Below are 26,855 nucleotides of genomic sequence, written 5' to 3' on the forward strand. Positions count from 1 at the left end.
CATGATTACAGACTGAAAAGGCAACTAGAGTAAGAGAAATATTATCAGGAGTATTTAGGTTACAAAGGAGATGAACAAATGACATGACAGGTACATACTTAATAAACATCAGTATAGGTAATGTACATATTCCAAATGAGTGGCTACTCGCAGTTCACAGTCAAGGAGGTAACCACTGATGCACGGGGGAACCGCTGAAAAAATGCAAAAAATTGTCACATTCTATTACCGAGGAAAAAGAATCTTTTCAGAAGTCGGTAAGAGCGCTGTTTATATTTCCATAAATTGGAAGCAAGTAAACCATAGTTCATGGTGCTAAATTTTTAGCTTCCAAGCAACCCTCAAACAAGAACATCATAGGCCAAAATATTATTTTCTGTGTTACTGAGAAGCACCTGTATAACTCTCAGTTGACAAATGTGGACTTTTGGAACTCTTTAGATATAGAATGACAGTGATCCTCAAGACACTAAATGCAGAGAACTACATTTACTCTTGACAAGTTACTTCAGGCCTAAATATAAAAATTTCAGAATTTGGCCCTGCTTGTTCAGGTATAACTAACAAGAGTAGGATTATGTCTGAAATTTGGACTTATTTTTGCATCCCATCCTCCATTGATCCAAATCCTTTGAAATCGGTATCTGTAGAAAATTTGCTACACACTTTACATAAAATTACACCAGATGCTTTCAGACCAAGCTGATAAAGAAACATTATTTATTGGGATTATATCATCCAGATATGCCAATACTGTCAAATAACTTTGCTCCCAGTTCTCTCCCAGGTCCCAAGCCTCCATAAATCCCTACTGCGTGTACAACACCTCATAACCAGGGTCCCTTTCAGAGGGGAAAAGACTGATCCTCTCTGAAACAAAACCCAGGTATGCTTCTGACATAGTTAATTCCAGGCACTCTATCCAACAGGTAACCTTAATCACCTCTACCTGCTTTGAAACCTCACGGCAATACAATACGTACACCAGATTTCATGCAACAAAATGCTGTTTAGGTTGGATGCATAAAAACACTAATGTCACAGTCACTTTGCTCTGAAGGAATCTGCATTTGCTCTGAGCAGTCCAGGTACAATCAGCTGTGACACGTGGCCCGTATGTCAGAAAACTCTCCACAAAGCAGTACAGGTGTAGCCTTTGAGTCCAACATATAGCAGTTGTCCTCCCAACCAGCTCCACACAACATTTTAAAGTTAAAAACACAGATGATTTCTTTGATAAGTGTATTATATATCACTAAATCAATCGAGACAGTTGAATCACAGCCTAAGCCCTGGAACTTGGTAAGGTAATTTGAATAAGATGGTCTCGGTTTGAAACATGATCTAGCAGATTAGATATTTAAAGAGCAAGCCATCCCAAAGCTAATGAGCTAGAAGGAATGAGTCAGAGTTTTATCTAGACATATATGGATATAATGAGTTGTAAAATGAAACTGCAGGTTTGAGAGATTCCCCAGCTGAATTCAAACAGGAGAGAGAGGGTTGGTAGGGTGATCAAATGAATGAAGAATAAAGAAGACGAGGTGAAGAGGGCCTGGCTTGCTTAGCGATGCAAAAGAAAGAGGATAGGATTGCTATTGGGGTAAACTGCAGGGATTAAAACCGCTAAAATGAAATAGCATGGGTACAAGATATCTACTGGATGTAGGAAGTAACAAGCTGGAAAAGCTTCTGAAATAAGTAGGGCAAATGCTAATTACTTCTGAGATGGAACCTGGTCTGCTTATGAAAAGATGATGTAATGCACTTGCTGGTAAGAGCAATGATCAGAATTTAATGACCCAGGAGTCTTTCACATTCAGCATCAATTGCAATGACGCTGTCATCCAACAGTGCCCAAGTTCTTCGTAAAATACACACCGACATATCAAAAATAGGTCTGTGAACAGGCAATGGAAGGCACAGCCTGAAAACTATTTAGGGTCTTGGTTTGACCTGTGTGAGTCAGTGGCATTAGTGGGGCTTGGAGAAGGCAGAAGGCTAAAGGGACTTTGTGTTTCTGGTACACATTGACTTAGTCTCGGCATGGCATTTCACTCTGGTGCTTGATCCAGTCCTTGTATGGTCCATTTTGCTAAAAGACTTGTGAATATTTTGGGATTTATTTATCTTCAAAGCTGGCAGATCAAACCACAGCAAATTCAGGTCATCAAATTGTTCATGTTCTGTCTCAAAGTCTTAGATGGCCCTCGTCACACTTGATATGGGTAGAGATACGCTTTGTAAGAAGGGAAGTGTTAACTGGCAGCTAACCCCCTGAAATTTCTATATATTCAGTCACTGCACAACTCAAAGAAAAAAATAAGTTAAAAAGGATGATCACAAATTGTCATTGCTAGCAACATTTGCAGAAGGAAGGATTCTGAAAAACTGCTGCATGCCTACAGGCATTCCAGCTAGCTCCTGTCCTGTTTCTCCCTCAACATTATGTTTTACTCAAAAATTTAAGCATTTAATCCAGCATTCAGCCTTGCAGTTCCACTCAGACAAGGAATTCTTTGGGTTGTATAGAAATATAACATAATCAGTTCTATGTTGTGTTGTTGGCCTTTTGCAGGAGGAGGTGTGTCAAAGACGAATGATAGTAGGTAGAGTCAGAGTAAAAGATAATAAATTTTAGAAATCTTGAGCTGACAGAACAGTCTAAAAAGGCACTTTGCGCAATACATGTTCAGCTGCTCAGAGCTGCTGCTGCTCTGGGACTCTCCCAAACAAGCACTGTTCAAGAAAGAACACCAAAGGATAGTCAAGACTCAGTTTATTTTTTATAGATGTTTGATAAAATAAGTGCTTGTTCAACATATTTTATGTGTTTTCTGTAAGGAAAAGGAATGGCAATAACCAGCTCACCAACTTGAATCCAAATAAATTTCATTTTTTTAATTACAGAATTTTCATCTCATCTTTAGACTAGGTTGGGAAAACTTTGCAAGGAAAACTCATGTTTTCATTCCTCTTTAGTTTCCACCCTTAACTAACAGAGGACTCTCATCTAAAACTAGGAAAAATGTTTTATCTTTGTTTACAAATAAAGTATTTGTTCAATACAGATACTTTACCCAATGAAAATAATGTCCTCTAGAATATGATCAGTATTACTGTAAAATTGTCAAGTGCAGAGATTGTATGTCCCAGAAAGGAACGTGGGCTACATTTGCCATAGGTTCCTGTTTACAGTCAGAATAAACCACCTTATAATATTTTTATTTAATTTATTGTAGCAGTGTGAAATGCTTTCACACACCCCACCCCACCCCAGGATTCCCTAGAAAACTAACAAAATAACCAAACTTTCCTATTCTGTACATAGGTCTTCCATGAAATGATGATCAGTGGCTTTTTGGAGGTGAAAACTATTCAGTTACAGTCCTGAATGAATTTTCTACTGAAGCTGTTGAAAACTTCTTTAGGTTACCATGAAAAGTGATGAGAAACCCTCTATGCCTTCATAGTTCTTAATGTAAATCCATTAAAATATCCGCAATCTTGTTTTGTAGTTATCAGTGACCAACACTTACTATTCTTTAATTATTTTGGATTTTAATGAAATGGCATTCATAATTCATTGATACAGCATATATTTAAGCATCTTAAACCTACAGTATTTTCTCTTTTAAATAAATATAAAAAAATGCTGGTTTGAACAAACAGAATTACTCTTTGATTTTTATTTTTTTAAAGGATAAACTTCAGTTAAGGTACTTCATATGCTTTAGAACAGACATATTATTTGGTTTCCGTAACAGTTTCATTTTCACAAAGTTGGACCATTTATTCAGAGCATAAAGAGACATAGGTAATTGTGGAATTTGTCAATTATTTTTTAAAAAATGACATAAATAGAAATACATGGGATTCAGACAGCTGAGGGATTGACTCCTCCCCATACACATATGAAAGGGATTTTAGCTTTATCAAGTCATTGTAGCAATTTTCACTCCCAGTCATTGGGATAAAAGGATGCTTCCAACCAGGACCCCTTACTTTCAGATATCATATGCGTAACCCAGTGTGTCACCCATCTGGCATTCAGCATTTGGCATGCATCTGTGCTCCCACTGTTCTCAGCCCAGTTTTTGAGCTGGCACTTCTTCCAACCGAGTAACAATATCTGTAACGCGCTTCCATGCAGAATGCCCATGTAATATGAATTGCCTGGAAAAGGTAGATGAGAATAGTGGGGCTGCACAGATGCAGAGATTAGAAATCCAGAGATGAAAATAAATACATTGCTTTCTCTTTAGTTTGTCCCCAAAGAGAAAAATGAGCCAATTGGCTTGAAACCCAAAAAGATTAATTCCCCCTGCAACCTCATTCCATTCTAAGCATTTTTCCTGAATTGTCAGACTCATTTCCTTCCTCTGCTCCCATCCCAAACGTCTCTTAGTCAAATATGATTTTGCTATTATTACTACTTGTATTACAGGAGGACTAAGTCACAGCTCATGACCTTCATATAATGCCAATGTCAGTAAAACACTGAGGATCGATGTTAGCTTCTGTCTTTTGGGACTGAGTCTACCGAGTCTAGAAATAGAAATAGATAAGCAAAGCATAATTCTTTGTTTCAGGGCTTATTCTGGTCACTTGTGAGGACCATGATTTACCTTTTTTTCCTCTCCTTGACATACTACTACTGTATTTATTCATTTGTCTTCTTCTGTATGTGGTTGTTTTCTTCCATATATAGTTATACAGTTGCTGATTTTGGGTCAGAAAGGAAATTTCCCCCAAGTCTAGGGACTGCTGAAGGCTTGTCAGGGCATTTTAATTCCCTCCTAATGCCAGGGCAGAGAATGATGGCAATGCCATTGGCCTCTCCTGCTCTGTCTCTGTGGCATACTGTAGTTTTCCCAGAGTTTACCTTCAATCTGCTAAAGCTCTTCATTTGTGCCATGGCATTAAAATATGTTTTGTGGGGTTTGGAGTGTGCCCAGCATGAAATGGATGTTCAGGGATACCTCTGAATGAAAATTCGACAGCACAGCTACATGGAATTCCTAGGCTGGGCTCACCCCAAGGGGCACCACGCAGCAAGAGTTGGCTGACTCTGTAAGAGATGTGAACTCTAGTGGTGTTTGTGCTTGAGATATAAAGCCTTCTCCATAAGCCCATGCCTCTATAGAAGGCATGACCAAAGAAATGCACAACAGGGCACAGCAGCTTTAAGACTGTGTATCCCATAAGGGCCACACCTGTCCGGTCAAGATGATACCGGAATATCAAGAGGACAAACAGATACATGTATAAAAAATGCAGTGGGGTGTGGGATAGGAATGAACACTCCCAAACAGGCTGAAAGTCTTATTTTAAACAGGGAACCATGTCTGTCTGAGAATGAACATAATCTGTCTTCAATTGCAATAAATACAACTATGGAACGCCACATACTGTCAGTTTGCCATGGAAACATAAGGATCTTAAAGAAAAACATGGTTTCTAACCCATGTTTGGAGTTGACATTGCAGCAAAATTGAGCAAATGAGAATTGTTTGAGAGGCATAAATGAAACTAAAGCGCATAACAGATTATAAAATCACTAGCTTAATAAACATAACAAAAATGTAAGCACAAAAAAAGAACAACACAATTTTGAGGTTTGATGAGTGGGTCAGTAAAATGCCTTAGAAATGCCTTAGGAACAATCAGAATGTTCCATTTCCCAATTAAATATATTAGAATGTGAGCAGCATTCAAATATATTTAGATTTATTGTAGCTGAAAATCATTCTTATTTGACCTAAATTGTAATAAATGTAGTTAGCTGAGATATTTTAAGGAATAAAACAGTAAGTTTGTACAAAACCCAGAACTATATCACAGTACTCTGTTAGGAAGAAGAATTTAATATTTATGGAGGTGAAATAAATGTAACAAGACCAAAGAGCACAAAGGAGAAATGCTGATTATATTTATGGATGTGCATTGAGAGATGCAAAGCAAATGTAGGAAGGTGTATTTGCTCTTAACTAAGAGTGATAGAGGAAACTGACTCACTAAAATAGGCATGCACTAAATTCATGGTACTGCTTTTAATATGCATTCAAGAAAAAGGATAAAAAAGCCATTTCTGACAGGAATCATAATTTAACTCTAATTTATTCTACCCTTAAATCCATAGATTTTTTGGGGAAAAATTGATCTGTTTTTGAAAAGGCTGTCCTGATAAAGCATAATTCTGAGAGAGAATTGACTTACAAGTGACATTGTGGAATTATTTCATTATGTGCTCCTCGATGTAACTAAATATTCACTGGTACTTGTGTGTCTAAATACAGGCAAGATTTTCATTTGGAAGATGCATGTCTCTGATCATTCCTTAAATTACATTTTCCTTTCTCTTCTAGAAGGAACAGACTCAAGGAAACAGCTTCTCTTTAATGAACATGAGAACAAAGGCAATTCTGGGAAGCACAGTTTTCAGTTGTGGCAAACAGAAGCTGATTTCAGATACAGAATTGAAAAACTAGAGTAAATTTCCTCGAAGAAACAGTTACATATCATAACAATTTCGCAAATCTCATCCTTAGAAAGAGATGGCATTTTTTAATGTTCTATCTTAGCATGATTTTAACAGGAATAGTGATTTAGAAAGAGTTGCACTGATTCACACTAGCTAAGAATCTGCTCCAGCAAGTCTATGCACAATCACAAATTTGAAACCATATTGCTGCATCAGGCATTTAGCTAAAGATCTATTCAGAAAAGAAGCGGGAAAGGCTACAAACCAAACAGTCCTTTCTTCTTGCTTACAAGCAAATAAGGATTTTCTCGTCGAACTTTTAGAGCAGTTACAGTCTATTGCTCTTCAAAAATTGCTAACAGGAACATCTAACTTTTAAAAATAATTTGTAAAAATCACAAGCAAAGCTCCTATGAGTCCCAAACTCTTCTCGTTAATAAATAAAGAAAAAAAGCAAATGAAAACTAAGACACCATTGTGGTTTATGTGAACATATGGAGGGTATTAACATGTAAGGAAATGAACTGCGCGTACTTTTGGAGTAGAAACATACACATAAAGAAATTAAGAGTAAAGACAGAATTCAGGCCAAAATAGTTCACACAGTGCAACACAAACACATGCACCAGTCAGTTCCAGTAAATGTATTGAACATGGTGCCAAACAAAGCCAGAAATGTGCTGCACAGCCAGCTAGATCTTGTTTAACACGAGATGGGGATCACAGGGAACACAATGAGGAGACCAGATTTAGAGCTATTTAACAAAGCTTCCTTACCATGCCAAGAAGCTTTTTTTCTGCTGCCCTTTAATATTTGTCAAATAGAAGTGGAGTATACTCAGTTTGCTATTTAAAGACTCGTATCAGGCTGTAATTCTAAATAGAGAATGTGAAACATAGATGTCTTTGGGAAGAATTTTCGTCTTGAAACTTATCGCTGCTTCCTGCTTCTTTAGCCCAGGGTCTGTTTCTCACTAACTTATGGCACTGTACCAATTTCTGAAGAACACATGCTAAGGTTAAAGGTTCCTGTCAAATCAGTTCCACATCAGATACCGTGATGTCATATGTTAAGACATCTCCAGGATTTATCTTAGCATTACATAGTTTTGCATAAAGAAAGAGGCCAGTCATTGCTACTGGCTTCATCCCTTTGCATAGTTCCACTGAAAGGAAAATGGGGGGGGGGGGGGGGGGGGGAAGGATTATTTCCACAATAAAGGAATGAATGAACATGAAAAAATGATATAATAATGCTGGAGAAAAGGCTTCCTCCTACAAGGGGCAGATATTAATTGAATCAAATTAAAATTCAGTCAAAGCAGTGGAATTTTGAAAATGAATCATCGCTTCACACATTTATTTAGACCTTGTAAAGTGCCTTATTTGAAGTAATTCCTAGGATGCTATTGGAGTCAAAATCAGCAATATTCAATGAGTAGCCTCTGAAAAACCAGCAGAAAGAACGCTCTGTTTTCTATGGATATGTGTTTCCAGATTAACTCTTGTGTCTAAGAAAATCCCAGCTCTGTTTGAAATTCTTGCTGCTGCTTTGGCATTTATAAAAGTGTATTCTCTTCTGCTTTATAAGTAGTAAATGCATGGTGCCCCTTTCTTACAATTAAAGTACTAATAAGAATCTCTCTTTTACTTGGCCACCTGTTTTCACAAACCATTTAGAGAACTAATTTCTAATTTCTGTAGGGGATGGTGAATTCAATCAGATTTGGTTGAAACAGATGTGAAAATTAAAGGAAAGAGTGGGGATTTATAGGGAGAGTAAGAGCTATACCTGTGATTGCATAAGATGAATTTCCTTAGGAAATTACGCTAAATAGATGTATACGTCCATGTTTGGTCTGGGTCTTATCAGGCAGGTTATTACACTAGATGGAAGCAGACACTAATCCAGTCCAGCAGTTAGTATATTCCCTACATAAAGAACATATGTTTAAATATGTCTATATTGATATGTGAGCATATGTGGAATAAGTCTATTGGAACAACACTGAAGTTACTTGCTTTCTTTTTTTTTCCCCCACCTTTGCAGAGTATTTGGTGCTGCTATACTGCTGACATCCTCCCTCAACATGTTAATACCATCTGCAGCCAGGGTGCACTATGGGTGTGTCATCTTTGTTAGGATCTTGCAGGGCCTTGTAGAGGTATGGAAAAATATGTTATAAAATAACCAGTAAATGTGATAGAAGCTTGTTAGCTTTTAATTAGCAATTGTAACTCTTCAGGGGAAAATAAAAATTGCTTTCAGTTTATTACTGATTTTTGGTGCAGTGGATTTCAATGTATGAATTACAGCTATCTGACTTCCCTTCACCTATAAAATTACACAGCAAAGTTTTCCCTTGCTGAGAAGCCAGTGAGATATGTATTTAATACTGAAGTTTCACTGAAATCCTGTACTGCATAGGGTTTATACTGGTGTTATTCTCAAGAGTTATTTTCTGTCCAGCCTCACAGATTAAATCTATAACACAGAATTATTCTATCACAGGCCCTGACCATGCTCTTGTTGGTATGAATGAGAGATTTACCGTGATTTAAGAGAGAAAAAAATTGAGCCTGCCTTCTAAATTTATTTGGTTTTTTGTGTCTTTACTGAAAAATAGATTTTTAAGCCTGTGATCACTGGTTCTTTGTTCCTCAGGGCTACACGCTTCTGTTGCATGAGCTGATTTTAACTCATGTGCTTTATTGTATAAAAAGACTCCAAAAGAGGGTGCAGAATGTGCCTGAAAGTTAGGGAACCTTCAATCAAGTTCTTAAAGTATACATGTGTAAATATGGATCCATTCCTTTGCCAAAAGTTATTAATTTTTTTCTACTTCTTGCATAGGAAACAAAACATTAAATTAAGAGAAAAGTTACTCTATATAACTATGCATACATCATAATTCTTAAGCATGAATTTTGTGAAAAATTAATGTATATTTCATATTAAATTTTCTAAAATGTCAATACTGCAAGACGCTGTGATTTCTGTGTAGTCTTCCTATCATTAAGCTAAAGGCTGGTTTTGAAGAGAGTTCTAAATATAGATGGTTTAAAATCAAACCAACTAATATCAGCCAATTATTTGTTTTAAGTGCTCTAGAAGTTTCATTAAAGACAAAGGTAGTGAAAAACTTCTCTCTTAACATTGTATTTTTAAGCTCTTATTGATCTTATTTTCTAGTTTTAGAGCAGTGGAACAGTAATCTGTATTTCCTAAATTATACTTTAAATGTTAGATCAAAAAACGTTAGAAGGCCACCAAAGCTGAGGGTTGGAGAAATGAGCCCAGCGTTAGAAAGACTCCAGAAAACATTCCAGTGTTTTCATCTTTCCTTTGACTCTGGTACTTGTGCATTAAGATTTTTTTCTTTTTAATTCTTTGCAGTTCTTTCCTGGAAGGGGGACGGGGAGCAAAAGGAAATAATTATGTTTTATATCTGTTTCATAAGGCCTCTTTAATGGTTTGGAGTGATATACAAAACCCATTTCAACTTTAATAGAAATTGAAGTTTTTCTATGGCTGTGCTCAGACTTCACTATAGAAATGCAAAGCGTTCTCAACTTCTTGTTTGTAGCAATTAAAAAAGAATAAATCATGCAAAGACAATGAACTGAGTGATTGATCAGCATTAGCTAACTTGTGGCACACCCATTCCCCAGGGGGTCACCTACCCTGCCTGCCATGGTATTTGGAGCAAGTGGGCCCCCCCATTAGAAAGAAGTAGGTTAGCAACCACTTCCTTTTGTGGTAAGTAACTTTCTATTTTATGTCTTTCTTTCATTTGAAATGTAAAAGTATTTTGAGACTGAATTTTTCTCCCTTTTCATCCACACGTGTCTTGTTTTGTAGGTTCCTATGCAGGAGCTGTTATTGCAATGCCTTTAGCTGGAATTCTAGTGCAATATACAGGGTGGTCTTCTGTGTTCTATGTGTATGGTATGCATTTTTGCTCATCTCACTCCAATATTGTATGACCTTACTCTACCCTTTCTAAAAATGTAAAAGCTACAATTAAGAGGCCAGAAAAAAAGAGAAGTGGGTCTGTAAAGCTAAAAATACAGTCTAGAGAAAAGGACAATGAAAGAACAGAATTTAAAGGAGAGAGTAGGAAAGCAACATTGTTAAATAAGAAGAGAAGCTAGTTCATGGTGAAACCTTCATCACTTCCAGTACAAGTAGTGCAAACTACTATGCAGATCAATAGAATCTCAGATCATGTAACGTCGCACTTTCATTTATAAAACTGTAACTTTAGAGTACCTGCCCTGACTAAGATGCCCTGATTTTTAACTGAAGACCAACATAACTTCATTCACACTAGTTGTGCTACCTTAACTTACACTGATGGAAAAAAATGTCCCAAAGGAGTTCATTCTGCAGTGTAAAATTGATGTGAATTAGGGGGAAACCTTAGAGAAATTTAATAAATTACTCAGGAAGTGCATTGCTATGTTGAAAACAATCCCACAATCTTGTATTTTGCAGGTAAAAGATTTAGGGCAGTAATCAGCAACAGTGGCTTAAAGCAGAATGGAACTTCATTTACAGTCTGGTGAAATGAAATAGAAGCTGTTTCATTGCATTGCATTGTACAAATTGATGTTAAAATATCAGTGAATATTCACTTAGAGTGAAATAATTCTGTAAATGAAACAAAGAAGACTTCACTGTGGTCCAGCTCTGCATGTGTTTTGCACAAATATTGTTTGCAGGATCTGACTGTCTGTTAGAATGACTCAGTAGAAGAGCAGTAACAACAATTGCCATTTAAATTTGTTACAATCGTTCACAGATTTTTTTCCTTGTTTGCTGCTTTACTGTGCATCTTTTTAAAGTCTTTCTTTCCATTCCAAAGGGAGCTTTGGTATAGTCTGGTACATGTTTTGGCTTTTGGTTTCATATGAGAGTCCTGCAAAGCATCCTACGATCACAGATGAAGAAAGGAGATACATAGAAGAAAGCATTGGAGAGAGTGCCAACCTCCTAGGTGCAATGGAAGTAAGAATACTACTCATACACTTGTTTCCTATGAGATAGTAATAAAACCCAAAAAACCCAAATAGAAACAACAAAAAAAATCAAACATCCTTCTTCTTTAAGACAGAAAAGCATGTTTCAAACAACTGAATTTTTTTGGGGGTGGGGAGATCTGAAATCTGCTGATGGATTTCTGAGTGGATATTTCTTTTGCATGAAGAGGATCATAGAATCACAGAATAGTTTGGGTTGGAAGGGACCTTTAAAGGTCATCTAGTCCAAACCCCCTGCAGTGAGCAGGGACATCTTCAACTAGATCAGGGTGCTCAGAGCCCCGTCCAACCTGACCTTGAATGTTTCCAGGGACGGGGCATCTGCCACCTCTCCGGGCAATCTGTTTCACCACCCTCGTTGTAAAAAATTTCTTCCTTATATCTAGTTTGAATCTACCCTCTTTTAGTTTAAAACCATTACCCCTTGTCCTATCACAACAGGCCCTGCTAAAAAGTTTGTCCCCATCTTTCTTGTTAGCCCCCTTTAAGTACTGAAAGGCCGCAATAAGGTCTCCAGTTCTTCTAGCAGATCACTCATGGAATTTATGCCTCTTTTTCTAGTCCAAAGTATGAAAAAAAACCCTACAGCTACATTTGAAATTGCAGCTTTATTGACACTTTCATAGTACCTTGAGTTCAAGTGGTTAATTTCCTTCCTATATAATCCCTCCTGGAACTCTTCCTAAAAGTACACTGGAGGAAAAGCACTACTCAGTGTCTCTTGAGGTCCTCAGAACATCAGAAAAAAAGCAAATCCTGACTATTCTATGTTTCATTTGCAAGAAAGACTGTAAGTTGCAACAGAGCATGCTAGGAGAGCCATAGGAACATTCCCCATTATCATGGTAACTTTGCCGGAAACACGCTGTCAGGCCTGTCATAATCTGACTCAGTTTTGTACTGGGTTAGTTCTCAAGAGCTCCTAAAAAACCAGCTATGAATTCAGAGAATTTTCTAGCCACTTAATAATCCTATCATGCTAAATAATAATTTTCTTATTTCTCTAACTATTGAAAAGCTTCAAAGAAACTATCACCATGCTTATGAACTCAAGAAAGTAAAAAGATTTTGGTTCTTAAGCCTCACTTCATCTGCTCAAATTTTTAGACCACCCATTCCCAGTAGACCGTCGCTACCACTCTTCATTATGTTTTCTAATTGGTCAGAATATTGGTTCTTGATTGAACTCAGGAATAAACTGTTTTTCTCTTAGTAAAAAACCTTTGATTGAGATTAAATAGGGAACTGGAAATATTACAGAGTCATTTCTTTGATAGCTGACATTTTTAGGTGTTTTGAGGGAGTGTCTGGGTTGATATCCAATAGCATTCAGCAGCGTTCATGGTTTCTTGTACCTATAAATGCTTTTGAAAATCTGACATGAAATGAGATAATTCAAAGGATGTCCATATAGTTCTAACTTGGGCTGGATAATTTCTGTCTATTTTTTATTGTTGCTTTTTAATTAAACATTTTTTGGAAGTGATTAGTTTGTATCATTCAGTTGCTTCTAAAATATTTAGGCTGAAATTTTTCCCATAGTATCAAGTTAGCTTTTCTGGCTGGCTCCACATTAATTAAGTCATACTTAATCCTTAGCTCTCACTTACGTGTAATTTAATAGGTATACAAGGTATTGCATCTATCCATCTATGGGCTGTTTTTCTTTGAAGAAAAGCCAGTATTTAAATCAACAGTAGACTAAATTCAGGCTGAAACCTTGCTGAAGCGATTTTCAAACACTCATCTGGGTCTGGATCCCGTACTTGGATCAACACAGATGGGCAGAACACTAGGCTCATGGAGAGGTGCTGGGACTCAGCAGGATTGCAGTTCTGTCCATCTGTCTTTTTTTTATTTATTATGCAATTCATTTTAAAAGTACAAGAAAATAAACAAAAAAATACATTGACCAAGCAGTTTCAGCTGAGGTTAGATAAAAAAATTATTCAAAATGCTGGGATTAAGATTTAAATGTTAAAATACATCCTTAAAATAAATCTGGATGAAATTGTGTACTTACAGTGTAAAATCTGACTGTTGCCTTAGATACAGCAACATTGTCTTGTAAAGTCATATTATTATTTTGGACTTAGTGTGTTCATATTTACACGATTGAGATAATGGCACTTGTACATAAGTGTTATGATACAGCTAGGTATCACTGAGTTTCTCCACTTGTGCATTTTGTAGTAATTTTTACTTGCTTATGTTTTAAATTAAATCTTGATCATCCAAATGTTGATGCATGTACTTTATGATAATTGAAGTCACTGGAATTCAGATACATGAAGCGGTGCATATATGAGCTTGTTGGAGTATAGGTAAAAATAACAGATAGGAAAAGGGAAGATAGACAGTTGATAATGATCAAATGGTGATTGGATCCCCCTTTCTATGTTTCAGAAATACAAAACTCCATGGAGAAAATTTTTTACATCTATGCCAGTCTATGCAATAATTGTTGCAAACTTCTGTAGAAGCTGGACTTTTTACTTGCTGCTTATTAGTCAGCCTGCTTACTTTGAGGAAGTGTTTGGATTTGAAATAAGCAAGGTATGTAAAAATAATATAAAGCTTTTATCTTAGCTAAGTAAATATCAGAGTTACGTTTGTGTTATTTATTAGGAGGAGGAAAGAAAAGTGTTCTGTGTCTTTATCATGGGTTTACAAGTCTTAAATCTTATCCCTCCCAGTTAGTGTTCCCTTGACCAGCACATCTAAGTGAAGTAACAACAATGACAAAGGAAGGTGAAGGCGGAATGAGATTTAGTGATGATTTACTTGGGGCCATATTGCAAAAAGACCTTCAGTTAAGTGCTTGAAACCAGATCATGCATGGTATTAGAAAGGTATCGAGACAAGCATTACACTTCTGTCCCTGACACCCCAGGGGATGCAGGATCCCACTGAAGCTGTAAAGAAAACTTTGACAAGTGGTTCCATTTTTCCAGGTGCATTTTACAAAGCAGGACAACCTAGTTTTAGGAAGGATAGTACAATTTATCAACTTTCTATATCCCCCTTTAATGTGGTGAGAACTGTTCCCCCTTTTTCACTTAGGAAGCGAAAGAGATGGTGGCAAAATATGAGAAATAGGGATGATCTAAGGCTCCGCATAATTCATATGAATTTTGGATCAGACCTGTAATGTAAATATGGATACATGCAAACAAGCCTTCAGAGTGTATAGGAAGCTTTCGACTAATACAGATTTCCTTCTTGTGAAAGTGACAGGGGCTTGTGCTTTTGGGAGACCTGTATTCTTTTGATATTGTTCCATGAGGTATTGGCACCCTAAATTGTGGTGGAAGTGACAATTAGATGAGTAGCTTCTAAAGTGTTGCCGTATTATGGAGTATTGTTGAAATTACGTAATGCCACCTTGCATTTAAAGATGGGCTTCCGTCTTTAGCTGGAGCTATTTTAAGAAGCTTTGCTATGCTTGAAACATCATCTGTTATGCATGCAATAAGAATGGTCATATCCTATAGAATTAAACTGATCATTTTGTTCTAGAAGACTTTTCTTAGAGCGTATTCAAAGAAATGCGGAGCTTTGTAAATGATGACAGCAAAGTCAGTTCTCACCTGCTGTGGATATGGATGCTCATAAATGAATAGTTATTATTTAGTCAGGAACACCTCAAAGCAGTAACTGCAATACCATAGTTACCTCATAGTTAATGTCTGGCTTATTGGGATAAACATCTATTAACATGAAGCTAGCTGTCACAACATAGTTGTCACATATATAAACTGCAGTGAAATACACAATTTCACAACTTTAATTGAAGAGCAGAGAAAATTGTTTTCTTTTTGTTCTCATGGAGTCAGTCTGCTCCGGATGCTAATGTAACTCAAGTCAGACATCAGGCCAGCTGATACACTGTTCAGACAGGAATTATGCAAAAACCCCTGTGCTTAAGCACTTTTTCAGATATACACAATAAACAGAATTCCCTATCAGAACAAAATGCCATGCGTACTAAACCAAACTATCTGCAAGGCAGTTATGTTGACAGGAGATAGCAGGTGGCAGTTCGTGCCATGCTCACAGATACCCTATCCTGTTTTGAAGGAATGGTCTTCAAATATATTCTTATATCTTGGAACAGTCATCACAAAATTACTATGTCTTACTTTGCTAGTATGTATAGCACTTTGAATGTTGTCGATGGATATTTAGTATGTTATCTTTCACTACGTATGGAGTTTCTCAGACATATCTTTTGCCCACGTGAAATTTGAAGCTTGAGGGATGGTCAGAAATCAAAGGCAAATGGCCGCTATGCATGTGAGGATGTAATCCACAGGGAATCTGTCTAGACATGTTGGGTTTGCTGGGCAATGCTACGCCAAACACATCACCAATAACAATGTAGCAATTCAGTTCAACATATCTGATCATAAATTTTCTGAAAAGAAAGGGCAGAGGGGCTGTAAGTCAGGGGAAAAAAGCCATTAGCTTAAATATAAACTGTGAAAACAATCTATAAACAAAAAGTGTCACGGCATCAGAGGTTCTTAAAAACTTTGGCTGTCCTTCATAAAATACAATGACAACTTAAGATCACCAGTTTTGTTCATTTAATAAACCAAGTTAAAATTTTTAGTTTTAGCACATAGCCTGAAATTGAAGGGAAACAATTCGTTGCTGAATGCTTCAGAAAATGAAGAATCGATGTTTTCTTACAGTTTATACTCTGCTAATTCTAATGATCATTTTAGGTGGGTATCTTATCTGCTGTGCCGCATTTAGTGATGACAATTATTGTTCCTATTGGGGGACAAATTGCAGACTTTTTAAGAAGCAGGCAGATTCTTTCAACCACTACTGTGAGAAAGATAATGAACTGTGGAGGTAAGTCTTCCTATTTTATTAAAAAGCTTCTTGTACAGGTTCAATGTCCATATAGTATGCTGTATACAGTAAACAAACAAACTGTGCGGTTTTATGTACTTATGAATCAATACTTTGTGCATTTTTTGTGTATTACAGATGTGGTTACTAAATAAAAGTAAACACGATTGTTCCTGTTCTCAGTTTCAATATAGATGTTTGGTATTTGAAAAAGCATTCAGACTGTTAAAGAAACAGATGGGCTTTTTGGGGGTAATTTGCCTACCCTTAGCTACTTACTGAATCTGAGCTCTTCATCTAAACACCCTCTGCACTAAGAGAGCCCAGACAACTACCTGAGATTACATATCTGACTTCCGAGAGGTTAAAGTCACATGAGCTGAATCCTGGCTGTGTGTCGCAGTTTAACCTCAGTGGGCAACTGAGCACCACCCAGCTGCTCGCTCACTCCCCCCCCGGTGGGATGGGGGAGAGAACTGGAAGAGTAAAAGTGAGAAAACTCGTGGGTTGAGATAAAAACAGTTTAATAATTGAAATAAAATAAAATCCTAATAATAATAATAGTAATAATAATAGTAGTAATAATAATAATAATATACAAAGCAAGTGATGCACAGTGCAATTGTTCACCACCTCCCGACCGATGCCCATCCAGTCCCCGAGCAGCGGCCCCCCCGGCCAGCTTTCCCCAGTTTCTGTACTGAGCATGACGTCACATGGTATGGAATGTCCCTTTGGCCAGTTTGGGTCAGCTGTCCTGGCTGTGCCCCCTCCCAGCTTCTTGTGCACCTCCAGCCTTCTTAGTCGGTAGAGCATGGGAAGCTGAAAAGTCCTTGGCTAGTGTAAGCACTGCTCAGCAACAACTAAACCATCGGTGTGTTATCAACATTATTCTCATCCTAAATCCAAAACACAGCACTGTACCAGCTGCCAGGAAGAAAATTAACTCTATCCCAGCCGAAACCAGGACACTGTGATAAGGGTTGTAAAATTCATAGGCAGGTTAAGCGTATATTCCCATTAGGGTTGGCTGGAATGACCTGACCAAATCACAAGTATTTCTTTTCATCTTAAAACTGACAGGAAGAAACAATAAATTAGCATCCGAAGAATAAAATAAGGATTATGTGAGATAGCAAGAACATGTGTTTTTTAGGGATGAAAGAAATACCTGATTATATTCCACTCTGAGGTAATATTTTGCTGCTGTCTTCCCATGAAATATTACCATATCCTAAGGCCTGCAATATTTGAGAGGGAATTAAATCTGATGCCTGGTTTTCTTTATGATTTCCCCAGGTTTTGGTATGGAAGCAACTCTTCTTCTCGTGGTGGGATATTCTCACAGTAAAGGAGTGGCTATCTCATTCTTAGTGCTTGCTGTAGGCTTTAGTGGATTTGCCATATCTGGTAAGATTATATTAGTGTTATTAGTAAATTATTTTATCTTAAGAGATAGAATATCTCATTGGGTTTTTATTCATTGACAGTAATTTAAACAATCCTCAGAATTCCAACTGACATGATTTCTGATCATTACAAAGGAAAGTACAATCAGTACCACATCTTCTATATTAGATTATTTTTGTTGAAATGCTTCAATCTTTTCCATATTCATTGCAGCAAATTAGACTTTCTTTTCAGTAAGGTGTTAATGTACACCATAGATTTTTCTTGAAATCAAACACATAACACAAATGGACTGATATTATACAATGATACCTAAATTTACACGTCTTTGTTTAAATATAGGCTTTTTACTATTTTTTCCCACTGTATATTAGTTAATGCTTTGTTAGTGTTGCATTTTTTTATTACTTTGGGACCTAATTACTAGCAATTTTTTTCTGATTTAAAGTTCAGCTCTTCCCCTTTCCTGCTGATATATATAACCCCTTTGCCTTTGCCTCTCCCAAACACAAGTCACCTGGCCTTCCCTTGTTTTCCCACTGTGATCTTCGCATCCTCTCCCATGCTGGTTCCTTATGTCTAAAACAGGCTCTCTTTTCTTTTGTGCCAAACATCTAAACTCTCCTTAATCAAATCTGTCCTTAATCCCACGTATTCTGCAAGGTATTATACCTGTTTTGTACAACTTGAAAAGTGTATTGCACTTTCTCTAACAGTTATCCATATCATACTGCCTGCCTTTTCCCTTTTATTATCTTTCTGTATCCAAAGATTTGGTTTCTGTTTTCACTTACTTAAGTGCTTATTTTGGGGACAATGAGTTCTGTCACTTCAGAGAAGCATGTGTTTTTTCTAAGATTATTTAAATAGCTACTGCATAAATTTGAACAGAATTAAGCTGCTCGAAATGCAAAAGAACAAAGAAATATTTATAAAAATAATTCATAAATCATTTATACATACTGTCTTTTTACTTCCTTCATTTTACCACTCAAGAACAGAAGGGAACTCCCTTCTGCTGGTCTGTGTGACAAAAAGAAAAATGTGGGCAATAGGAGAGGAAAGTGGTACCAGCTGGAAGAAGAAATGATGTGTTATTGACAGCATGAAATGGTCATGAATGACACTACGAAAATATAAACTTTCTCCCTGCCTAAATATCTTCTGGGTTCTCTACTCCACACAGTCACTACTGGGATTTTTCTAAAACCTGCAATTTTGGGAAGAAAATACATTTGGTATCCTTTTATAATATATTTTTAAAAGAAAATGAAACCCCAGAGTCTCTCTAGGAATATTTAACCATTATAAGCCTTTTAGAGAAAAAGAAATGTTATTAAACAGCCCAAATATGTCATAGTAAAATTGTCAAGTGATAGCCTTACTTTTCAGAACTGAAGTAATGCTCTGCTTTTGGTATGAATGTTTGCTGACCTTTGTATTGCAGGATTCAATGTCAACCATTTAGACATTGCCCCGAGGTATGCCAGCATCTTAATGGGGATTTCTAATGGAGTCGGGACCTTGTCTGGAATGGTTTGCCCTATAATTGTCGGAGCAATGACAAAGAACAAGGTAAACGGCAATACGGTTTTCAAATCTTCCAGTTTAATACCATTGGTTTCAAGAAAAAGACCTTTCCATAGCACAACTTGCCAGAATATCCATATTAGAGTCTGGGACCTCTAGGGGATAGCATCCGGGAACTTGTAAATTTGAAGCATGCTTCACTATATGTTCACTAGGTCAATCCTTTTGTAGGCTAATGAATAGTGATTGTTCAAAGGAAGAAATAATTAGAAACTGGACACTTAAATGTTCTAGTTGTGCTGACTGTCACTGCCTGAATCCCTAATTTAAATCTTTCTGCTCAGAAGAGTTAGATAAGTCTACACACTACTCTGATTTAGCAAATTTCTTCTTTACAGACACGTGAAGAGTGGCAGTATGTCTTCCTCATTGCTGCTTTAGTTCATTATGGAGGTGTTATATTCTATGGCATATTTGCTTCAGGAGAGAAACAACCCTGGGCAGACCCTGAACAGACAAGTGAAGAGAAATGTGGCTTTATTCATGAAGATGAACTTGCTGAAGAGACAGGGGACATTACTCAGAATTATGTAAATTATGGTACCACCAAGTCTTATGGTGCTACAACCCAGGTCAACGGTGGCTGGCCTAATGGTTGGGAGAAAAAAGAGGAATTTGTACAAGAGGAAGTACAAGACTCATACAACTACAAGGAAGGAGATTATTCATAACAAACCTAAATATTGGGTATATTTTGTAGTGTTTGTGATTAAATTCATTGTGATTGTTTGCACACAGAAATAAAATGTGGTATAAACATGTAAACACATATCAAACAGGAAGGTCTTACTGTAAAAAAAATCCATTAAAGTGCAATCTGTATGAGTTGTGACATGTCATCACTTTCATTAGGTTATATTCGTTCTATAAACATTAGAGTTTTAAGGGTTTACTGGTCAAAACTATAGAGGCAATTAGATACTTACAGTATACAAGAGCTAAAACTCGTAACTAAGGATTAAAGCACAACTAAGCAACCAAGTTGGCACATCTAATGCTCTTTTTAGAAAGCCAAAATTACTTGATCATTAAAAATGCACTTATATATTTGTTACACTGTATTGAAAGAGATTGTGTTAAATACACACGTTTACTCAGTGCAATGTAAGAATTGTGTGTTTAGTCTAAGACAAGAGTTTTCTTAAAGAAGAAAGGTTGAGTCCTAGGCATTTACAGAGGATTGATCCAGTTCCTTTAATGGTAATTGTATCAAGCCCAAAGAACAAATAGGGCATATTGTATGTTTATCGTGATTACATGCTGCAGGCTACTCTGTGATGAATAAAGGAATTATTTAGGAGTTTTATACTGAATGTTTGGGCACAAATTCTTATTTCTATTCTTTACAGAATCTTATGAAATTATAGGCATTATCATGTTCTTCCCTGCATTTATCAACTAATAAAAAAACAATACATAATGCTAAGCCTGACTTTTCATGCAGACTGTCAAATCCCTTTATCAGAAAACAAGCTTTATTATTCTTTTCTTTACAGTATACTCCAACTTTGTACTGGTGTCTTTAGAGAGAGAGAAAAAAACAATATAACCTAGAAAAAGATATAGTCTTTTACAAAATTCCAAAGAGAAATTTACTATGAGCAAGTAGCCCTATGAAAAAGGATGTATTTGTTTTGCAGAATATTTTGAAGCCAATAGAAAAAACAGAGAATAATTTAACCCTTATTCTTCCCTTAATAGCTTTCATATTTTTACACATCGTGCCACAGTTGTATACATAGATATGTTTATTGAAGATACTGTAATTATAGAAAATGTTGCTATTTTAGAAATCCCTGAAATAAAAAATGTATTTGTCTTTCGATTAAACCTAATAATAATGGACACTGAATATGAGTAACATATAAACTCACAATAAACCAAAGTGGCAAATAACTAGTGTTGGGTTGAAAGAAGCCAACAAGCATCACGCTTGTCTTTTTAGCATAACTCAACAGTGACTGCAACATTAGTGTACCAAGCAATAAGTGCAATGCATTACGAAGTGCATAATCTTCTAGACTATATATTAACCTTCATTTAGCTTGTTGTATATATTTGGGGTTGTTGGGATTAAACCAAACTGAACCAAACTGAAGTTAGCAACACCAGACCACTTCTTAATACTCTAAAATGACAACAATGATCCATTTCTTAATTCAATCAAATGATTATTATTGTATGTAATAATCCATTCTGGATTCTTGGTCTGTTCATTGTATTGTGCTAGTGATTGGAAACCCTGCTACCGCAATATACAACTTGAGGATTGTTTCTTCTCCTTTTTTTTAATGCAAATCATACCTTGACCTTAAGAAAAAAATATTTTGCTTTGTGCCTCAAAGTGATGTAAAATGTGATCATAGCTTTTGCTGTGTTTAATGAAAAAGATGTGGACTGTGTCACTTTTGTTGCTGCAAAAAGTGTTAATAAAATGCTCTATTTATCCTTTTATATAAAAAAGGACGATTGTAGTTTCTTGTCATTTTTTTAGATGCACTTTAATATAGATGACTATAGTCACTGCAGGACAAATTCTGCTATCGACATGGAGATAATATCTTATGCCCCAGCTGGGAGGTATGCTGAATACCCAATGTCCTGCATTGTCTACTCTCTCCTCTGACCACACACAAATGTGTGGCGGGAGAGGCATCTAACTCTAGATTGCTGTTCCTCCTCTCATAAGGTTGGCTGGAGTAGGCGTAGAAAAGAAAGGAGCAGGAGGATCAATGTGCCAGCCAATGCAGCGAAACTGGGAAAGGCAGACTAATCTGTGTTAGCTAAAGAGCTGGCATGGATCAGCATTCTCGAAAGAAAGTGAAAGGCATCACAGACTGCTGTTCTTGGAATTTGTTTCCTTTCTTGCTCCTGCAACAAGACTCCTTAACTGAAACATAATGTTACTTTCCATCCATCTTTGGACAGACCCTAGAGGAATCAGTAAATTCAACAAATCATATATTAAAAGTAAGACTTTTTCTAACAAAATTTTTACTCTTCAATAATTTTCTTGCACCAAGTAGAAGAATGTAGAAACACCAAGCTCAACAAAAGGCTGCAAAACACTAGATAGAGCAGTAATGGGCCCAGTGTTTCTTACCAATAGACTAGCTGTCACGAGATGCTGAGTCAGGTAACACACAAAGTTACTGCTAATTATTTTGATGGACTGGTGTGATGTTGCCATGGAAACTGGGAAAACATGGAAAGTGGGATAAATAGGGGCTATAAAAGTACAGCGGTATTTATCATGGTAAGTGGACAGCTGAGAAAATGAAAACTAATTAACAAAATCAAAATCAATTCTTAGTTTTCAGTCTAATCTTACAGATTCTCTGTCTTTCAAAATTGTTTCAATAATTTTCTTTCATTAATTTTCTTTCATTAAATACAGGTAATTTTTTCTCCTTATTAGCCTGACACCTTTTAATTACTTAGAACAAAGGAGAGACTTTCATCCAGGCATTAGACATTGCACCATTCAGCCATGCACAACTCAGTGGGAACTCAACAATTGCCTTTAAACGCTACACCACTCTAAGATGCTCCACAATTCTCTTTCTAGCTCTCTGCTTCTGCTTTGACTCCTTTACTTCCTCTTTAAATGGCAGTGCAGAGGAATCCGTTCTTCTGGGAAGGAAAAGGAGCATGACAGGTTTTAAGATTTTTACTTCTTCACAGACTCCTATTCACAGAAAAATACAGGAACCAATCATCAGGAACACGACTAACAAAGAAGAAGGGGAAATGGAGAAAATAATTGGGTTCTTGCAAAGGATGATTAAGTGAAGACGAGCAGCAACAGCTGGATCTGATTTAGGGAAAAGGAGAGTTGAGGGGACATGACCCTTCATCTAAACTCCTATATTTCTTCTCAGTAAATACGTTTATGTTTCTCCCTTGCTACTTCATTTTTATAAAGTAGCATTGCTAACATACACCTCTTCAGCTTCTTCTGAACTGTGCCCTTTCTGCCCAGAGATTTCTCTTCTGCACTCAGATTCAAAGACTAGCTCTGCAGACACATTGCGCTTGTATGGCGCAGTGTTCCTCTTTTGGAACCCTTAGCAGCTCAAATCAGCCCCGTTTATCAATCAGACTGTGTTCACAGTCACTTGATCATTTTGTCCTGTCACCTATTTCTGTTCTGTTCCCCTATCTGGTACTCTCTGCTCACTTACTATGTTAAAAAAAAGGAAAGGAATTGTTACTCACATTTTTATTTATCAGTTAGTTATCTTTTCAGTGAAGAACAATAAGTAAAAGGAAGGGGCAGAATCCAGGCTCCATTAAAATCATTAGAAAAGCTTTGAGTTTAGATGGGCTAGAATATCACCTCAAATGTTGACCTTTATGTCCTCAAATGATTTCATATAGATAGTATCTCTCAACCAGCGACAATTTTTAAAATATTTGAATCTGCATTGGTCAGATCCCTTCTGTTAACACACACTCTTTGTTGCAGAGATAAAGCTATCATAAAGTGCTCTTTGCTTTCAGAAGTGATCATGAAATTCAATGGACCAAATTTCATAAAAACACTTTTCTATGGGGGAAAAGAAAGCCTCAAGGTAAAGGTTGAATAACAGTGACAAAAGAATATCTGCAAATATGAATGAAGTCCTCTTTCAGCATGAAGCTAGGAATAGGAATGAATGTGGAAGTCAGAATAAATGTCACAGTTCAAAGCCGTACTGTTAGAAAGATAACATCACAGTCTTAGTTGCTGCCTCTGAAAGATGAAATGTTTTGTTCCTTTCAGGATAAGCTGTGAAGGAGTTTGAAGGCTAGTCTAAGTTAGATTAACTACTTAACAGCAGCTGCTTTTGTACTTATTTTGAATTTGTCTGTGTTTTTTGCTTGAATAATTTTCAATGCACTGGGAGATTTAAGAGTAAATAATCAAAGGACCTAGAACTACAGTCAGATATTTTAATTAGATATCTACGTATATCCTCTCTGATCCAGCTAATGTGTCTGATGTTGCTATTCTGGCCTTGCTTAACACATTTTCACTCTGTTGTAACCCAAAGCACGGCAAAGAATGAAACGTATTATATATTTACATATGTACAACTACTGAAGCCTGTGTATTTAGTTATACTGAGGTCAAGTGCTTAGACAGTATCTTCCACGTTTGAGAATTAATGTTACAAAATGATTGTTGGCAAATGCCTCCTCAGTAAGGCTTTTAACATCAGAAACACATAATCCTTGCAATTTTCACTTTAGGTGAAGCCACATTCTCTCAACTGCCATGGGTGAGGCATTAGAAAACAATACAAAATAAGATTTTGAGCGAGTCCAACCTCTGGCAGGCTCTTATCTATAAGAAAGTAAGTAGAGAATAAGTATGAAAGGCAGGTGTAATGTCACACATAAAATATAGGGATAAGTCAGAAATTACAGGAAATAAAGTGTTGTAGGAAATTTAAGGAAAAGCTTATAGAAGAGCTGCCAAATTTTCTCACTTTTGGTCATGGAAGTAGTGAGAAGAAAAAAACTGAACATGAAGTCCTAAATATCTGGTCCACCCTATCCTGAGTCTAAGGTATGATCAAAAATCGGCTCAGAAGCTGATTACCGCATTCTGGCTGCACCCTACCTTGTCCTACCATAGTTTCTAACACCTTTCTCTGTCAGGGCCATGAGGGCACTTATAGACCTTAATTGCCCTGAGCATCCTGCCCTTGGGACCCCCACTTGCACCCCCATCCATGACCCAGGAGCACCATTTCAGCTCAGGCCTGGGCTTCCCTGTCTCTGGTCTGTCTCCTGAATAGAAGTTGGATTTATGTTGTGTCCTTGTCTGCAGTCCTGCCTCTGGCTCGGCTCCTGTTGCTCCTGAGAGGGCTTTCTGGATGGACCCTGGACCTGATTCATTCCTTGCTGTCTCTGGGACCGTCGGTGGAGCTAGCACCCTGCTCTGCCCATGCTGCTCAGACCCTGTAGGACTGCACCCTGGTCAATAATGGCACAGCCAGCAGCTGGGTCACCCTCAGCTCGTGGCTCATTTCCCTAGTGAGCTGTCCTTCCCGCTCTTCCTGCTCCCTGTTGGACACTTCCCATGTTGTGCCGGTGATAGTCCAAGGAGACTTGCTAAACTTCACATATGGTCAATTCACAATGCTGAGATTAAGCACCTTTGTCAGTCCCTGAAGAAGCAGAAATGTGCATAATGATCTTATTATTTTCTTAAAATACAATGAAACATACTGACATGTCGGACAGGAGATTTAACCTGCCAGATGCCAGAGCATACTGCTTCATTAGTAGTAGGTTTTGGATTCCTACTTAAAGTCTGTCTCTCTCACAGATGCACTCTGCCATCATGGATACACTCATGGTGCCAGTTTCCTTTTCCAGGAGGAGCTATGTTTCATTCATCAGTGTGTCTTGATGGAACTGAATCAAGTTTTCATCCTTGCACCCACTACCAGCTTTCTTCACTGCATACAGGAAGCTGCTATTACTATCCTCAGTCCTTCTGCTGGGGATGATCAGCATTTGCTTGCACTTTAACTAGCTTTTCAAAACCGATATATCTTTACACTGCTTCTGGCTGGGCACTGTTGCACGATGGCATACTGTCTGCTCACAAAAGTTTGCATGCAAATGATGTTCTTGATCTTTGCACTAACTAGGGTCAGCAGTTAAAACTGACGGTTTGCAAAACTGGCGATCAAGGCATTATAAAGAGTCACACAACCTTGTACGACTGACAAGGAGTTGATGATGAGGTGTTGCTTGTACCCTGAGGATCAAATGGCAGGTTCTGTGCACAAAGAAGAGTGAATGAGATGAACATTTGACATGGACAAACAGTACAGCTATATTTGGTTTAGCAAGATCCCAATTCATACTAAGCAGTATGAATTCATTCACATCTACTCTGACTGTGATACCTTGAACACTCAATATATAATTTATACATGTGCAAATTTACTTCCTCTACTGCTTTTCTTTCAGAAAATACGGAGATTACATATGTCATTAGCAACCTAACAAAATAAACTGGTTAACTTAATCAGCAACAGGAAGAATTTTATTTCAAATGGTAAACATACCTTATATGAGAAAGATAGCAGCCGTCCACAAAAAAGATGGTTATTAAAATTAATCCAATTGTAAAACTTCACTTAAAATTTAACATGAACCACATTAGAGTATTATTCTAGGTTTGTATATACATACACATACATGTACATACAATATGCACATATATATGTACATAATACACAGATATTTGGAGCAGTAAGAGGAGAGAAATCTTAGTGTACACAGAAAGATTTTAGTTCTCTTTTGACCTGATCAAAATCCTAATGTATCCTCAGCAAGTTCAAATAGCACTTACATAAGTCTCCTCTCAAAACCATTACAATCTACAATAAACATGGACATCAGCAACAAGTAACAAAAATTTTAAATCATTCATAAGAAGTCTGGTTGTCTTTGTTCTCTC

General features: G+C 37.0%; 1 protein-coding gene across 2 annotated transcripts in view; it reads left to right on the plus strand.

The window, feature by feature from the left end:
* The window catches only part of SLC17A6 (solute carrier family 17 member 6), a 35,178-nt gene extending 13,321 nt beyond the window's left edge, over nucleotides 1–21,857 (plus strand). Inside the window, exons 4-12 of one of the 2 annotated variants that reach the window (XM_076343836.1) lie at nucleotides 8,535–8,649; nucleotides 10,157–10,244; nucleotides 10,347–10,433; nucleotides 11,353–11,495; nucleotides 13,934–14,083; nucleotides 16,258–16,390; nucleotides 17,690–17,800; nucleotides 19,248–19,375; nucleotides 19,729–21,857. In XM_076343836.1, coding sequence (XP_076199951.1) covers nucleotides 8,535–8,649; nucleotides 10,157–10,244; nucleotides 10,347–10,433; nucleotides 11,353–11,495; nucleotides 13,934–14,083; nucleotides 16,258–16,390; nucleotides 17,690–17,800; nucleotides 19,248–19,375; nucleotides 19,729–20,061 — 1,288 coding nt within the window. In that variant the 3' untranslated portion in view covers nucleotides 20,062–21,857. The remainder of the gene's footprint in view (nucleotides 1–8,534; nucleotides 8,650–10,156; nucleotides 10,245–10,346; nucleotides 10,434–11,352; nucleotides 11,496–13,933; nucleotides 14,084–16,257; nucleotides 16,391–17,689; nucleotides 17,801–19,247; nucleotides 19,376–19,728) is intronic. The other variant, XM_076343837.1, reaches the window with a different exon arrangement.
* Nucleotides 21,858–26,855: the final 4,998 nt, after the last annotated feature.

The sequence above is a fragment of the Aptenodytes patagonicus genome, chromosome 7 (assembly GCF_965638725.1).
Source record: "Aptenodytes patagonicus chromosome 7, bAptPat1.pri.cur, whole genome shotgun sequence".
Classification (NCBI taxonomy): Eukaryota; Metazoa; Chordata; class Aves; order Sphenisciformes; family Spheniscidae; genus Aptenodytes; species Aptenodytes patagonicus.